This window comes from Carettochelys insculpta, chromosome 6, assembly GCF_033958435.1.
Source record: "Carettochelys insculpta isolate YL-2023 chromosome 6, ASM3395843v1, whole genome shotgun sequence".
NCBI classification, from domain to species: domain Eukaryota; kingdom Metazoa; phylum Chordata; order Testudines; family Carettochelyidae; genus Carettochelys; species Carettochelys insculpta.
The window spans coordinates 123724669-123740946 of record NC_134142.1 but is presented as its reverse complement, the minus strand read 5'-3'; the positions used below and the strand labels follow the sequence as shown (position 1 = coordinate 123740946).

Here is a 16278-nt window from a genome sequence, read left to right as displayed (position 1 = left end):
ACTCTGCCCCTAGAACGTGAACCCAGACAAGTTCCAGGGAGATATAATAGGGTGATAACTTCTAACCATGAGGGTAGTTTAACCCCAGATCAAACTCCCCAGGGGAAGTGGTGGATTCTTCATCTTACAATGGCTTTGGATGAAGATTCCTGACAAGATGCTTTAGTCAAACACAAGTTACTGGCTTACAAGTTACAGGGGTAATTGAGTGAAACTCTCTGGCCTGTCTGAAATCAATTCCACTCGTGACATTATAAAAATGTAGGACTGGGCAAAGCCTCAAACAACCATCTAGTCTAACCCTGTTCTCCTGCACTGAGAGAGGATTAAGTGTACCTAGAATTATGGCCCCTTCTGATGTAAAATCTGAGTCTATTCACCCTAGCAGTGGCTGCACTTCAGTGGTTCTATACCACATGTTCTCTATCATTCTTTGTGCACCAACCTTAGCCCATTTTTGGAAAAGCCCCATCTGCATAGTGCTGGGAAAGCCCTAAGTAAAATAGCGTTGCAGCATGCACGCTTTAAGATCTCCTACAGAGAGGGGGAGAGGTTGACGAAGACAGCCCAGCACTACGGCAATGTGGAAGGGAAGGCAATTGCCATGTGGGAGATGTAGGATTAAGGGCAAGTTACAGATCAATGACAAGGGATAAGGAAGTCAGTAGCAGAGAAGAAACTTCTGCATATCATACTGTTGTGCTAGAGAAAAGTGATTAGAACAGATCTATTTTCTCTTTCACACAATACAAAAACCAGGGGGTCACCTGATGAAATTAACAGGTGGCAGGCTTAACACAAACAAGTATGAAGTATCACACAGCACAAAGCTAACTTGCGGAACTCATTACCGTTGGTCATTCTGATGGCCAAAAGTATAACTGGGTTCAAAAAGAACAGACAAATTCATGGAGGATAGGTCCAAAAAGCTATTAGCAAGCATGGTCAGGGACACAACCTGATGCTCAGGGTGACCATACACCTCTGACTGACTGCCAGAAGAGATGAGTGGAAGAAAAAAGTGGATCACTCAAAAATCATCCTCTGCTGAACAGTTCCCCTGAAGGTGTGGGGACTGGTCACTGCCAGGAGACAGGATACAGAACAAGATGTTCCATGGTCTGAGCAGACAAACACAGAACAAAAAAAAAAAGCAATCCCTGCTCCAAAGAGCTTACAATCTAATTTACAGCGCACTCTTCAGAGATCTTTTTTGTCCTCATAATGACCCCTCCTGCATCTCAGTGTTGCAATCCAGATGTCTGAGTTCTTGGTGCTTCCTAGATTGTGCAACTGAAGTGGTTAAAATCACAGTCCCTGTTGTTGGAATTGCTGTCATCTGATTCCTCCATTAATACTCTTACTTTTATTAACATTTATTCTTTCCTGGTTTGTTAGTGGAGGCTCACTCAGGCATAAGCATCCCCACAGAATATCATCACAGCATGAAATTACCTCTGGAATTTAGAAAAAGGTGTAATAAACAGCTGAACTATTATAAATATTTAGACATGGGAATTTTGGAAGCAGGAGAATAAAGATCAGCCAGGATTCTCATTAAGTTATATTAAGCAACTTAACTGGCTTTCCTTCTCAAATCAAGAGCAAAACTGGAGATATGAATGCACTGTATGCCAACACAAGATTAACCCCATTTAAATCAGCTTTTGAAAATACCATCAACAAATGTACAGAGCAATTTGGACTTTGGACAAACAAACATGGATTCACACACACACAGACACAAACATGTACCTATCTGTCAACATAAACCCCCGTGCTAGTCCAAGTCCCACATACACCCCAACCCTCTGGTCTCTTATCAAGTGCACTTTGTCCATCTCTAGGGTCTTTACAAATAATAAATTATTCTGTTACTCTTTAAAGTGGTACATGACTGCTTGTTTGTTTTGTTAGCATACAGACTATCACAGCTACGTCTCTGTTACTACTTCTTTGCAAAGGAGCTAATTCCAATTTTACAGGGAGGGAAGGTGAGGCATGCCAAGGGAAAGTGAGTTGCCCAAGATCACCCATCAGGCTAGTGGCCTAAACCCAGAGTCTTGGTCCGGGTGGGCTTTCACCGCTACTCCAGGAGGCACAAGTGGACAAAGAAACACAAGTGGACATATCCAGCTCCTGCAGATTCAATCACGTCTTGTTGGTGTGACAAACCAGACAAGTGTTACCTGCTCGCAGACCCACAAAGATTTCGCTTACTCTCTCCCATGCACACGTGCCTGCACACTGACCCACAAGGATTTCTCTCTCACACACAGACACACACCCCTGCACATTGACTCACAAAAATTTGTCACACACACTTGCACGCTGACCCATAAGGGTCTCATTTGCACACCGACCCACAAAGATCTCTCACACACACTTACACACCGAGCCACGAGGATCTCTCTCACGCACTCGCATCTCAGCCCCCACGGACACTGCCCTAAGCACAGACCCTGCACACACACCTCTCCCTTATTCACGCACGCCCAACGCACAAAGAGATGCCCCACAAATTCCCATGCTCTCCATTTTCTCCCTGGATTCCCCCATCTCCTCTACCTCTTTGGTTCCTTCCACCCAGCCCCATGATCTCATTCCTCCCCTTTCGCGCCCCACCCCGCCCCGACAGACTGCACCATTCCCCTCTCGCGGGGGAGGCTGGGAGGGCAGAACAAGGGCTATGTGCAAAGAAGGAAAACACAGACCCCCGGGAAAATTCTCCCCGGGGGGGGAGGGAGGGAAATCCAGTAGCCACGTGGCGCTGGAAAGGGGGAGGCCCGTGCAATTCCTCCCTGCCGGTGAGCTGGTACAGTCCAGCGGTGGGGGGGGGGAATGAGAGGGTATATATAGCGCCGGGTAGTGGGCGGGACGCTCAGTACAGCGGCGACAGCGGTAGCGGCAGTTATGGCGTCTAATGGTGAGGACTGGGCAGCTTCCCGCAGGAACGGGGTTGGGATTGTTATGGGGACTGTGCGATTCGCTTGGGGGAGGGGGCGCAGGGGTCCAGCGGCCGAGCCGGAGGCGATCCCCCGTTTGCATTCGGGACGGTGAGGCCGTTGCTTCCCCACACGCGGTGGGTGGTAGGAAGCCCGCGGCGCATTGCGGGGAAGCGGATGGCAGTGCCTTTCCCATCCCGCTGTTCCCATCTTGATCGCCTTTTTGTAGCGCCCTCGGCGCGTTGGGGGTCGGGTCCTTTTTAGCTGCGCCAACGAGGACTCGGGCCGCCATTTTGTGTGAGGAGAAAAGGAGTTGGGGGGGGGGGGGGTGAGGTAACTGCGCCTGCGCAGTAGGGTGGAGGTGTCCGGCGCGTGGGGCGAGGGAAAGCCGGCTAGTGGGCGGGGCCAAGAGTTGCGCGGGCGGCCGGTGGGGGGGAGGGTGCGCATGCGCGGTACAGACGGGCCTGAGCCGCCTTTGCGCGTGCGTGGCCGTTCTCTTTGGTGCCGCAGTCGTCCATCCGGGTCCTTTTTCCTCGCTCCACCCCCGTCCTCTTTTGCGGGAGTGGGGGGACCAGCGGTTGCTTCTCCACTTCTCATGAATCTCCAGATCCCTCATCGCTGGGGTAAAAATCCCTGCTGCCACCTATTGCTGACCGGGGTGTATATGGGTGGGTGAATACCCTGCCCCACCCACGGGTGTGCTGCCTCTTCCGGGTAGTTTTCGCATGCTCCCACCTGTTGCACTGGTGAGTACAAGGGGTGAGGCAGCCTTGCATGCATCCAAATTGGACCCCCCCCATACTCACTCACATTATGACTGTGCCCCATTCCTCTGCTCCCTCTCCCAGGAGCTGGGCTTTGCTTTGGGATCTGCCTTACTGCTTTTCTCTCTTGTCTTTTACAGATTACAGCCAGCCAGCCACACAGAGGTAAATTTCATTTGTCCAGCTGCCTGAGCTCTACCAAAGGAGGACAGTGCTTGCTCATTGGCAGGGGTTCATCCCAGGAATCTGTTCCCTTTATCGTTGTTTGACTGGCATCTTAAATCAGTGGGTGTATCAGCCCAGTATCCTGTGCTGGATCAGTCCTTTGGGTCCATCTACCCTGGTGTATCACTCAGTGGCCTGCATCAGATCAGTGTGCCCGTCTAGCCCGGCCTCCCTTTTCCCGGCAGTGGGGAGCATTAGCTACTTTAGAGAAAAGTGCAAAAGAAAATCCCCTACACTTTAGAGTTAATAACGTGACTATAAAGAAAGCTTCATCCTAAAACCCCTTGATTTCTAGGGCATATTGGATATGGACTCTGCCTATATTTTGTTAGCAGAAATGTTGCAAAGGTTCATGACTGAGGCTGCTAGATAACCAGTTACCGTTTGAATCTTTTATAGCTGTTGAAGCACTGCTGGGTTTTAGACTTTGGATAATTTATTATCCGTAAGAATGTTCAGATCAACCAAATCTGTTAGGCTCTAACTTGTTTTATTGTGCTTTTTGGGTATTAATTCACGTTTTAAACACTGCATAAAGTTCTTATTTACCTGTTTTCCTGTAGGTCAGTTGTGGCAGTTTTTGAATTAGTTGGTTAGTGTGTGGAACCCTTGGAAAAAGCTTCTGAACTGCTGCAGTCTTAACTACAGAGTCATTGCTTCTTTCCTGGATCATATCACCTGTTTCTAATCCTCCCTTTAGTTATGGGGCTTACCCAGCACCACCAGGACAGGGATACTCTCAACAAACCAGCCAGCCCTACAGCCAGCAGAGCTACAGCGGTTACGGCCAGTCTGCAGACACCTCAGCATATGGACAAAACAGTTACAGTTCTTCTTATGGCCAGAATCAGAGCAGTAAGTGCAACTCTGGGTCCAGCTTTCTGGTGCATTCTCGGAGTTAACTGAAGCTGGTTTTCACTTTTAGCTAGTCCCATCAAGGCTCTAAGAGCTTTCTCCTGTGTGACAGCCAGTTTTCTCTCCAGGTGGCCAGTCTGACAACCAGTCCATGTTCAGTGAATGTTGCTGAATTAGCCCTTATATTATCAACTATTTAAAAACCTATTTTTTTCACCCAACTGAATTGTACAACGTATGATTCTTTTGTCACGTCTCATCTGAGCGAGACCATTTCTATATCACCTGGTGCACATGTAGGTTAGGAATTATCCAGAAAGAGTTACCTGTCCTACTTGACCTCTTTTCCTAGTTTTTATTGTGCATCTGTTAACCAGTTGTTATAGCACAATTGCAGAGGCACTTGCATTTCTGGGCTGTTGGAGGGATTCCACATACATGGAAGTTTGGGATGTTAATGCATCTTACCTAGTGCCTTAAATCTATAAATTTAATTACACTCTTCCTCTCTTGCAAAAGGGGAAACTGAGATACAGGAAACAAGATTGCCCAAGGGCATGTTAAAACAGAAAAAAACACATTTCATAAAACTGGAAGGGACTTCTGGAGGTCATCTAGTCCAGTCCCCTGCCCTCCTGGCAGGATCAAGCACCATCCCTGACAAGTTTTTTTAACCTGTTTGCCCCAGACTCTTAAATGCTGTCCTCAGGCATTCAGCTCACATTCCTGGGTTTAGGAGTCACTGCTCAAACCACTGAGCTGTCCCTTTCCCCTTCAGAGAATAGTGCAAAAGAAGCAGAGCTGGAGTTAGAACCTGTCTCCTGAGTTCTCCGCCCACTAAGTTACCCTGTCTCCCCATGGAGGTGTGGAGATGTGAGAAAAGGTGGTGCTTTTCATCTGTTTCAGTGCAGCTGAAGTGTACCAGGGATCGATTGGTCTGTCCCCATGTTTAAAGAACTTTTTTTAAACAGCTGGCTATAGCACTCAGTCAACACCTCCGACTTACGGAACAACTGGATATGGTAGCAGTCAGACCTCTCAGACATCTTATGGGCAGCCTTCATCCTATCCTAGCTATTCTCAGCCTCCGTCAGCCAGCTCAACAACTGGAAGGTAGGGTTCAAGAGTTGCAAGTTTTCCCATCCGTGTGCGTGACCCCCTCTTTTCTGATGACTTGTGGCTCTCGCAGCACTTGGCAGACATTTTAATGTTTAGCATCACAACACCTAATGCCAAGTCTTAACTTCATTTTACAAATGGCACTAGTCTGGGGTCACAGATTGAGTCCGTCGGAACAGTGTGGAAGCCAAGGAGTCTCTTGTGTCCCAATCCTGCTCCCTCCCTGCTTTAACCCACACTGATCCCAGAGCCGGGGATTGACATTCTAGTTCTATCTGGTGCTCTAGTCACTAGAGTTCTGGTTCCCCATCTAATTTCATCTGGTCTGTGGCAAATCTCCACAAGCCCTGAGCCTTGATTCCCCCCACTGCTGGCCAGGAGCTGCGAGCCACTGATAGGGAAGCGCTGCATGCTGTCTTCACCTGCCAGTGCTGCCTTCCCAGCTCCCATTGGCTGGGAACCATGTCTCATTGGAGTGGGGAGCAGGAGGGTCTTGAAGGTTGGAAGCGTGGGGAGCCACGTGCCCTGCTCCGCTTCTCGGCGCCAATATGGGAAGTTGAGACTTGGCCTGTATTTTAAAGGGCAGTGATCTTTTTTTAACACAGTTACGGAAGCAGCTCCCAAAGCTCAAGCTATGGCCAACCCCCAAGTGGAGGCTATGGTCAGCAGTCCAGCTACGGCAGCCAGCAGCAAAGCTCCTATGGACAGCAGCAGTCCTACAATCCTCCCCAAAGCTATGGTCAGCAGAGCCAATACAGCGGCAGTAGCAGCAGTGGAGGCGGCGGGGGCAGCAGTGGATGTGAGTTGATCCTAATTTTATTCAGTATCAGGGTTAAATGTTGGGGGAAAGTTTGTGGAGGAAGCCATTTTGGTGCGGCCTGGTGGTGAACAGTAGTTGCACTAAAGAATTATGGCAGATTTTTTTCAGGGGGCTGAGGTAAAATGACACATTTAATGGTAATACAGATATGTCTGTCAGTACAGTGTCTTATGTCTATGGTGTTCTGCACTCGCATGCATGCACAGTACCCAGTCTCTTTAGAGACAAGTTGCTCCCCTTAATTTCACTGGCCAAGTGAGTTAGATGTATAGGGGGCGGGGAGCCTGGGTTCTACCAGTCTGGATCAGTGTGCTGATGTTGATGTGATCTGTGGTGTCTTGCAGGGGAGACTTTAATAGTAGCTTTCCTTTTAGGTAAATTTACTAGTCATCTTGTACAGAGTCATTTTATGCAAATGCATGTGCTCTAGCTCTGTCAGTTATTTGAGATGTGTTCTGGGTGTTGTCGTCAGCCATCACATGCATATTTAAAGAGCTTTGAATTCATTTCCAAAGGTGGTTGCTTGCCTCTGATTCAAGACTATCAGTATGTGTGACCTTCTCTGGGAGCCCAGTTGGCAGGTCTTTGTGCCCTGGGATCTGGCTCCTGTCCCCTCTCCAGCTGTAGCAGCTGTGTGGAGGTGCACCTTATTCACACCTCATTCATTCAAAGGGGCAGTTAGTCAAAAGTGCAAAGATGTTTCCTTTAGCTTCATTTTTTTCTAAGGATTAAACATGAGTACAAAGTTTCTATACTAAGAAAAAGACTAAGGCAGGGATTTATCTCCATAGTCACTGTAGCTGTCCAGGGGCTTTTATGTATCTTACAGCAGATATTACCTTGTAAGGGTTATTTATGCAGGCTTTTACCACAAGTTTGTCTTCACCAGCTGGGAGACAAGGCTGAGAGATTGTTTCCATATTGCAGCGAATGAAGCTGGTGACAGCTCTGGAAATATATTTCAGGGCTGTAAACTGCCAATATTACATTAGTCCAGTAGGCATGCACATGTGCCTTTGCATCAAGAGCTAAACCCAGGAGTCTGAGTCCGGTACTCCTGCTCTGTCTCCTCTTTATAACTTTGATCACATGTTCTTCTATTTTCCAGCCAGCAGCTATGGTCAGGACCAGTCATCCATGAGCAGCGGTGGCAGTGGTGGCGGCAGTGGTGGTGGCGGCGGCGGCTATGGTAACCAGGATCAGAGCAGCTATGGAGGTGGCCAGCAAGACCGTGGTGGCAGGGGCAGGGGAGGATATGGCCGCGGTGGCTTTGACCGTGGTGGAAGAGGCAGCCGTGGTGGTCGTGGAGGCATGGGGTAGGTGTCTAGACGCTTGTGGTGGGAGAGGGAGTGGGTTTAACATTACTGTTTTTAGCTTGATCTGAAATCTGCCTGTTGGGAAGGGTGTGTTGCCTTAAGTTGTGTGCATGAATGGATTGCCATATATTCAGTGTCCATGGCAAAAGCTTTTAGTATGCGTGAGGAAGACTCACACTACTGTCTAACTTAAGAACCAATGTAGGTTCATATCTACAGTAGAGATCTCATGCATGGGGGTAAAATACCCCACTGGTGGCTATCGTCAGTTGTTTGACATCAAATGTGTGTCTTTGCATCTCAAATGCACAGTGTGAATTCCAAGCATTTTCTGAACTCACTAGGTATGTACTGAAGGTTTATGAATACCACTATTTGAAGGGCGTATAAATCTCTATATATCATGGGTTTATTTGCAATTTGTGGTGCTATAATCTGTTAAAGCACCTGGGTCGTGTTTCTTACCAAGGGCTGTAGGTCTCCTCAGTGTGAGGAAATGTCTTCTTCCCAACCTGGTTGCTTTCAACCTGTGTATCAAACTTGGTTAACTCTGTGGTCCATCCACACAATGGATATGTTCCATGGGTTAAAGGATGTGTTTGGGCACCCAACTAGCAGCTTCAGCAGCTGTGATCGCATTTTACGACTTGCTTTTGGTTTATCTCGCTATATACAGAAAAGCAGTGTCTTAAACTACCCTGGTGTAACAATCCTCCCTCAGCAGAGGGTTACTTGGTGGTCTATTAAAAAGAAACTATGTTGAGGAACAGATGCTAAATAATTGCTGATTGTGGACTCTGTTGATGGGGAGATATAAGAGTTTAGATTTGTGCTTTTAGAAAGGTAAGTATTAGGTTTCGGGTGGGAATAAAAGTATTGTTACTTGTCTGCTGTTAACACTAATGTTATCTGTTAACAAACTCTGCATTTTATGTGCTACAGGTATGAAAGTCAATGAACTTTATCAATTCTCCACCTTCCACATGTTAGCTAAGGGCAAGGAAGGGAGAGAGCTTATGTTAGGTCCAGGTTTAGCAGTCAATCAGCTTATTGTGCTATGCTGGGGAACCAAGGTTGAGTCTTATGCTTTCAAAGCAATATGCTATGTATCTATATTTAGGTGGTGTCTACACTTGGGGTGGGGGAAATAGCACATATTGGTACAGTGTAACATGCGGTTCATGGATCGGTACCCACGCTTAGGACTGCATCGAGGACTCAGCATTGCTTCAAGTGTACATCGCGACGGCTGAAGTAATAGAAGGTTGGAAGCCAAAGTTACACTTATTAGGTTTCTCCATTCCACCACTGCAAGACAAAAAAGGTGTATTTTAAAAATCAAAAGCCTAAGTATGCTGAGGGACAGAACAAGGTTGAAAGGAGTGTTGTTTAGGTATTCAGGAAGAACTGGAAAAAGGGTTGATTAGGATTTTAAGAACTTGTAGTTTTAGTGAACCTTTTAGCCGTGGAAAAAGCTTCATTATCTTCTAACTTATCTCCTCAGCGGTGGTGAGCGTGGTGGCTTCAATAAGTTTGGTGGTAAGTGCAAAGAGTTCAAAACTTGAACCAAAAAAAGTATATCTCTATATATATATATATATATTTTCCAGAGACTTGTCTTTCATATGCAGAATTTTTATGCATTAGGAAAAGCCACCATTTATCAGATATAACCTATGGGAGCACCCTCTGCAGCCCTCTATACCAAATGAGTTCTTTCGATTACACGTGGTGTTACTCTGTATCTCCTGGGCTTGTGCTTTGACCGACCAAAGTTCTTGGTGCCAATACATCTTGGTTGAATGTTTTGCAACAAGACAGACACAGTGTGCTTTGGAGAAAAGGAAAAAAGTGCTATTTCCTAGAAGTGTCTGGTTTGTGTGTGGTTCCTTTTAAAAAACAAAACAAAAAACAAAAAAACACACAAGAAGCTTTAAGTGCTGGTGATTTTTGGAGTTAAAACATGGTAACAGAATTGCATGCAATCCTGTGGATAATGATGAAAAGGGTTTACGCACCTTTTTATGGTTACTGGTAAAGAAAATGGGGGAAGTCCCCAAAAATGAATGAAATTTTGGTCTTGTGTAGACTCACCTTTGACTACATTACATGGGTTTCGTAAGCTTATAAAGACATATGGTTTATATTTTAAGCTTATATTTTAAAGAAAAAGGTATTTTTGCAGTCAAACTTGCAAACAAAATACATCTGAATATTTTCAGGAGCGTTCCCATGGGTTTGCTGAAAAGGGTTTGGCATGAATCTCTCTTAAGAGACCAGTGTTGGGCATATGCTGTTAGGTTCTCTAATTATTAATCTGACCTGGGAGTGACTAACGGTATAATGGGTGAAATGGCTAAGGATAGCAGAAAAATACTAATATGTCAATGGTTTGTATAGGTAAATAATGGTTAAACTGTGCTGTATTTATGCAAGGTTAGCTTGCTGTTAAATGTGTGGCAAGGGTTAATGCCACTATATTTCTGCATTAATGTTAAGTCTGTTACGTGTGTGGTGTTATACTGTGACCGCCAACCAGGGTAGCAAGCGGTATGATGCCAGAACCTGATGTTGCTGAAGGATGTGAATAACAAAAATGTATATAAACCGGTGGGCAAAGGTCTCTGGATAGCAGCTCCTTAAATTGTGTACACAAAGGTCTCGATTTAAATAGACCTCAGAAGGTGATGTTAAGCAGAATGAGTGACGTGTTATGAGGGCTTTTGTAGTTGGCCCTCCACATAGTGTTTTTTCTGTGTACACTGACATCTGAAAGGGGAGTTGTCACTGGTTTTGCAGCTCTGTCTTCAGTGTATCCAAGTTGTTTTCAATGTATTTTTGCCTATGGCTTAAGAAAAGTAAATGTAGTTTCAGCATTCAGAGCACATGTACCAACACTGGCCTGTTGTCTTTAATGTGTTTAGTATGTGTTGGAGATGAGGTTTGTTTTTTCACAGACTAACTAGATCTCTCCTTATTTTCATGTGCAAAAGGGCCCCGGGACCAAGGACCACGCCACGATCCTGGTATGTTACTTTGTTCCCAAATAAATGGGTTAACCTCTGTTGCAAGGGTTTGTTAAAAGATGTGAAATTGGTCTGTTATCCTTCTAAGAAATCAGCATTGTACCTTTGTGTGTGTGAGAGAAATGGGTAACTTCAGTATCTCCTGCGAGAGTTCACATCACATGTAGTCTTAGTACCTGCTAATGTGTAGTCCTGTTAGAGATGCTGGTGCATTTACAGAGAAATGTTTTGGCTGATCATTGGTCTTTCAGTATGAAAATGACTGACCCTTTTTTACAGCTTCCGAACAGGATAACTCCGACAACAACACAATTTTCGTCCAAGGACTTGGTGAAAACGTCACAATCGAGTCAGTGGCTGACTACTTCAAGCAAATAGGGATCATTAAGGTACTTGTACAAACAAAATGAGTAGTTTGGATTTGCAAGAACAGCATGGCTAATAAAACTTTCGGCACCTTGTGCTCTCTCCCCATCCCACCCTTAACATAACCCAGTCACTCCAGCTATGGAGGGATCTTAGTCTGTTAAGTAAGAACAGGACAGTGAACTGTTTCTGGCTCTGGGAAAAGGGGTATGGATTATGATGAGGGAGGGAGCATTAGCAGTTCTGCCTTGAGACTTCCAGTTCTGTCACTCTAAAACGGATATATGCTTCTGATGAGTACAGCAAGGTTTGTTAAAATGTTCTCAGTCCAGGTGCTTGGGTAAGCCATATATAAATATTAACAGGTTTCAGAAAGATAGGTATGTCATAGGGGGGTGGGGGAGAGAAAAAGCTCTGACTGCAGTGTAAAAGTGAGCTGGAATTCATGTGCAAATCTGATATGAGAAAGGGTCTGAAATTTCTCACTTCAGGTATTGTCACCTCAATGGAGGTGGGGCCACATCTATCATGGTTGAGTTATAATTCTGTAGCGGTTTCCCTATTATATGATACTTAAACTTCGTGCATCTGACAGTGTAACTCATACGTTTTTGCACAAATATAGTGGCACCTTGGGGCTGCACTGCAGTACAAACCTAGTGTGGATATTACTGATTGACAGGCAGTCCTTGGCTGTGGCCATCTTGAAGTCTTGGACTTAGGTGGCCACAGACAGTATTCATAGGTTTATTATTCACATACTCTCCAGTACAAAGCAGCAGGTGAGTTCTTGCCATTTCTCTCTCTCACACACACACACTCACACACACACACCCCCACAGGAGGTGACGAGTGGTCTTTAGCAGAGAGCTGATCTTAAGAAGCTAAACTCATGAAATGTGCCCTTTGTGTTTCAGACAAACAAGAAAACTGGGCAGCCTATGATTAACCTGTACACAGACCGTGAGACTGGGAAGCTAAAGGGGGAAGCCACAGTATCTTTTGATGATCCCCCATCTGCCAAGGCAGCCATTGATTGGTTTGATGGTATGTTGCTTTTATCTAACTGGGCCAAAGAGCTTGTGAAGAGGCAGCATAATATAGTGGAGTTGGGACTCATAGGTTCTGTCCTCGGTTCTGCAATGGGAGTGGGATCTCCTGGGGAAGAAGACATTTTCTCTTCTGAACATATTGACTGTTCTTCTGAAATGGGGGTCATACTTGGATCTGGCATAATACTTCAGCATAGGGTGTGGTGCTCATTTGGAGCAAGGACAATCCACCTATATGCTATGACCCCATTCAGGCAGGAGGCTTGCAATCTGAGCCATGCTATCTAGGGCTGAAGCCCTTGGGTTTTGGGTTTACACCTGAACTTTGGCGCTTCCACAAGTTAAGTTAGGGCTGACTTAAAGGGGGTTGCAGCCCACTGCAGTCTTGAGCTAGTGTTTGAAAACTACTGGCCTATACCAGGCCAGAGACCTTCCAAGAAATAATTTTTGGACAGGTGATATCCAGTCTTGACTTAAGTCAGGCTTTCTGAGTTTCAAAGAATATGTGTTCTTCCCATTTGAGACAAGACAGCACCTCCAACTTTCCATCCCAGGGTTTTTCATAGGACAGGAATTAACTATTTCTTTTCCAACCTGCTGTGGGTTACCGTGGGGTGGAAACACTCCCTTAGGCCCACTCTGAAGCCAGTCATAAAGCTCAAGGAGGCGAATTTGACATGTTTGGGTTCCCCCCCCTTCTTCCAATCAGGAAAGGAATTTTCCGGCAATCCCATCAAAGTCTCCTTCGCTACCCGTAGAGCAGACTTCAACCGTGGCGGTGGAGGCGGACGGGGTGGCAGAGGCCGTGGAGGTAACAAAATGTTTACTGCTTGTGGGAACGGTGGCTCATCCCTAAAAGGGGAGTGGCCTTTGGTTTTTAAGGATTTGGACACGTTTCAGCTAAAGATCAGAAGCTGTTGACAGATGGCTGGGGCTTAGTCCAGTCTCCATATAATTGATCAAGACAAAAGTCAACTCTTAATAGGTTCTCCCCATCTGAAGTGGAACCTTAACTGGTACATGGTGATTGTCTGACGCATCAGGGGCTTCCAGAGCTAGTACTGGGCTTGTAGTATCTGCGAATCAGCACGGGGACCAGTCACGTGCTTATGGTTGGATTATAGGACACAGTACAACCATGAGTCAGACATAATTTTTGCATTGACTTTTGAAATGCACTGACACAGGTAAGGGACACACTGGGAAAATGACTCATGTTGGTTACCATATGTAACACAACACAGGGCAGTGCATTCTGGGATCCCTTGCTGCACAGAATTGGCTGGCTTGTGGGTAATCGTAGATAGGAGCGTGGCTCAGCGAGGATGTGATCTGTTAATGGGAGGTAAAACAGGCTGTCAGATAGAGATGGCTGGATCAGGTGCTGTAATGGTTGAGCTAAGCAGTGTCTTGCACAATGGATCAGTACTGTGGGGATTGTGGATGCAGCCAACCATGTCTTTTTTTTTTAGTGAGGTTGATTCACATGGATATTTCTTGTTTGTGCAGGGCCCATGAGTCGTGGTGGATATGGAGGTGGTGGTAACAGTGGCTCTGGTGGAGGTAACCGGGGTGGCTTCCCCAGTGGAGGAGGTGGTCAGCAGCGCGCAGGGGACTGGAAGTGCCCTAACCCGTAAGTAGGGGCTCTGATGGCAAGCGGGGGGGGAGCCAAGTGTTAACTCACCGGTTTCCTTGACATTAGTGCGTTTTGAAACTATCTTCCAGGGCGTGTGAAAACATGAATTTTTCCTGGCGTAACGAGTGCAACCAGTGCAAGGCACCAAAGCCAGATGGGCCTGGAGGACCACACATGGGTAACTTGGACAATTCTTTTTGTTTCAGGCCTGCTGGTAGGGGGTGGGCCTTGGGTTGGTGAGGTAGTTCTCCAAACATTACTGTCTGGAGGACGTTTTTGGCATCGGTCTCACCTCTGTGCTTGCTCTTTCCTCCACAGGAGGAGGATTTGGGGAAGAGCGCCGTGGCGGCCGAGGGGGCTATGACCGTGGTGGCTTCCGAGGAGGCCGGGGTGGCGATCGGGGTGGCTTCCGAGGAGGCAGAGGCGGAGATCGGGGTGGTGGATTTGGACCAGGAAAGATGGATAACAGGTAAAAATGGCTTAGGTCAGCTAACCAGATTGAGAAGGTTAGGGGTTGGCTTTGTCCCCCAGTACACAATTCAATGGCTGGTAGCTGAAGCCAGACCAGTTCAGACTAGATAAAGGATGTATTGATCAATTGTGAAAGTAATTAACCAGTGGGTGCAGCTTGCCAAAGGTGGTGGTGATTGGCTATCTCATGGGTTTGTTCTGCACACGTTTCTCTGGCTGCCACAAATAGCAGGCTGGATCAGTGTTGTTGGTCACTTTCCTTCCGGTCTGTTTCCCTGCTTGTAAAATGGGGGCATAATGCCACATCTAAAAACAGTTACAGCTTGGTTGTTAGAAGGCTTACTCAGCCACTTGAGGGTGAGGTTTGAGGCTTCCATTCTTCTGTGCTGCACTTGTTTGCTTCTATTTTAACTGTTCCTCTTTTTCCTAGGGGTGACCACAGACAAGATCGCCGTGAGAGACCGTATTAAGATTGTACAAATTCCCAGACCATGTGACTTTTTTATTTTGTTTGTCAGACTTTGTGCTGCAGACTATGTAAAGCTTGTTCCATTTGTGTAAAACTTTGTACCTCCCTCTGTTTTACCTGTTTTTCTCCCTTGTATCTGAAAGAATCCCCTTCATTAAAAACCCCGTTGTTTTAGTTGCCATGTGTAGCTTTCTTTGGGGCTAGGGTTTCAATAAAAGCTGCTGCAGTTATGCCAGAAAGTTGTGGTGACTACTGGAATGCCCAAATTCTAGTCCTTGGTGTTTAATATGCATAAATGCTTTCTGCTAGGACCACTACTAACAGGTAATGAAGCCAATGTAAATGGAAAAAGACCTGTTGATCACAGGTTTAAATGTAAAATTCTTGATTTATACTTAGTGTGTATTTTACATTTGAATTTTCATCTTTATTGCATGAAGCACCATCCTCCAACTGAGGGATGTTAGGCTGTAAGAGGCATGTGGTCGACTCAGGAGCCCACTTATCAGTGTCTACATAAAAAGCTTGCTGGATTCTTGCAGGGGGCGCTTGGGCCAGGGAATGGATGTAAAACAGCTTGCTTCTGGGTGTTTGCTATCCCATGAAATGTGATAGCTGCAGCATGGAAAAAGCTGTATTCCGTTAAGATCTAATACCAATGCAAAGGATATTTTTATCCAAACTGCAAGGAACATCTCTCTTCTGTGGAATGAGGTTTTCACACTTTCATGTAGAAGTGCCACCTTGTGAAATAGACATCTATTTTGTTCATGCATAAAATCAAACTGTCATTCTACACACCTGTGAACTTAAGTGGCAGATAATAGAACTGCATGGGTGAAGCCAAAGTTGTTGTATCCCTTGTGAGCTGAGACAATTTTTTTTCCCTTTGCTCCAACTTCACTATACTGCAGTGTTGAGCCACACAAGGCTATAAACACATCCGGGTCTTTCTTGCATTATAAGCTAAACCCACGAGATGTGAAGAGCAGTTCAAGTTTACCAAGGTGTTGCTCAATGATAGCATTGCTTACCTTCATAGAAAAATGGCACAGAGAAGAGGCAGCTGTCTGGACCTGAAACTCATGGGAAGTGCTGTTGTAAAAACTCAAGGGAGCAAGTAGATCTAATCCTATAGTTGGAGCTGCAGTGTGTATGAATGTAATGAAGCTTGAGTTTTCAATGCTGAATAAAACCTCCAGGTTACAAATGTG

General features: G+C 45.9%; 1 protein-coding gene across 1 annotated transcript; it reads left to right on the top strand.

Annotated features, from left to right (window-relative positions):
• Window positions 1-2870: 2870 nt before the first annotated feature.
• FUS (FUS RNA binding protein) lies at window positions 2871-16278 on the top strand. Its single transcript, XM_074998230.1, has 15 exons — window positions 2871-2926; window positions 3850-3874; window positions 4635-4789; window positions 5761-5902; window positions 6514-6707; window positions 7837-8044; window positions 9549-9583; window positions 11038-11070; window positions 11350-11459; window positions 12354-12483; window positions 13198-13299; window positions 13998-14121; window positions 14214-14302; window positions 14443-14593; window positions 15026-16278. Exons 1-15 carry the CDS (start codon window positions 2914-2916, stop codon window positions 15063-15065), a joined length of 1551 nt encoding a protein of 516 aa, XP_074854331.1. The 5' UTR covers window positions 2871-2913; the 3' UTR covers window positions 15066-16278.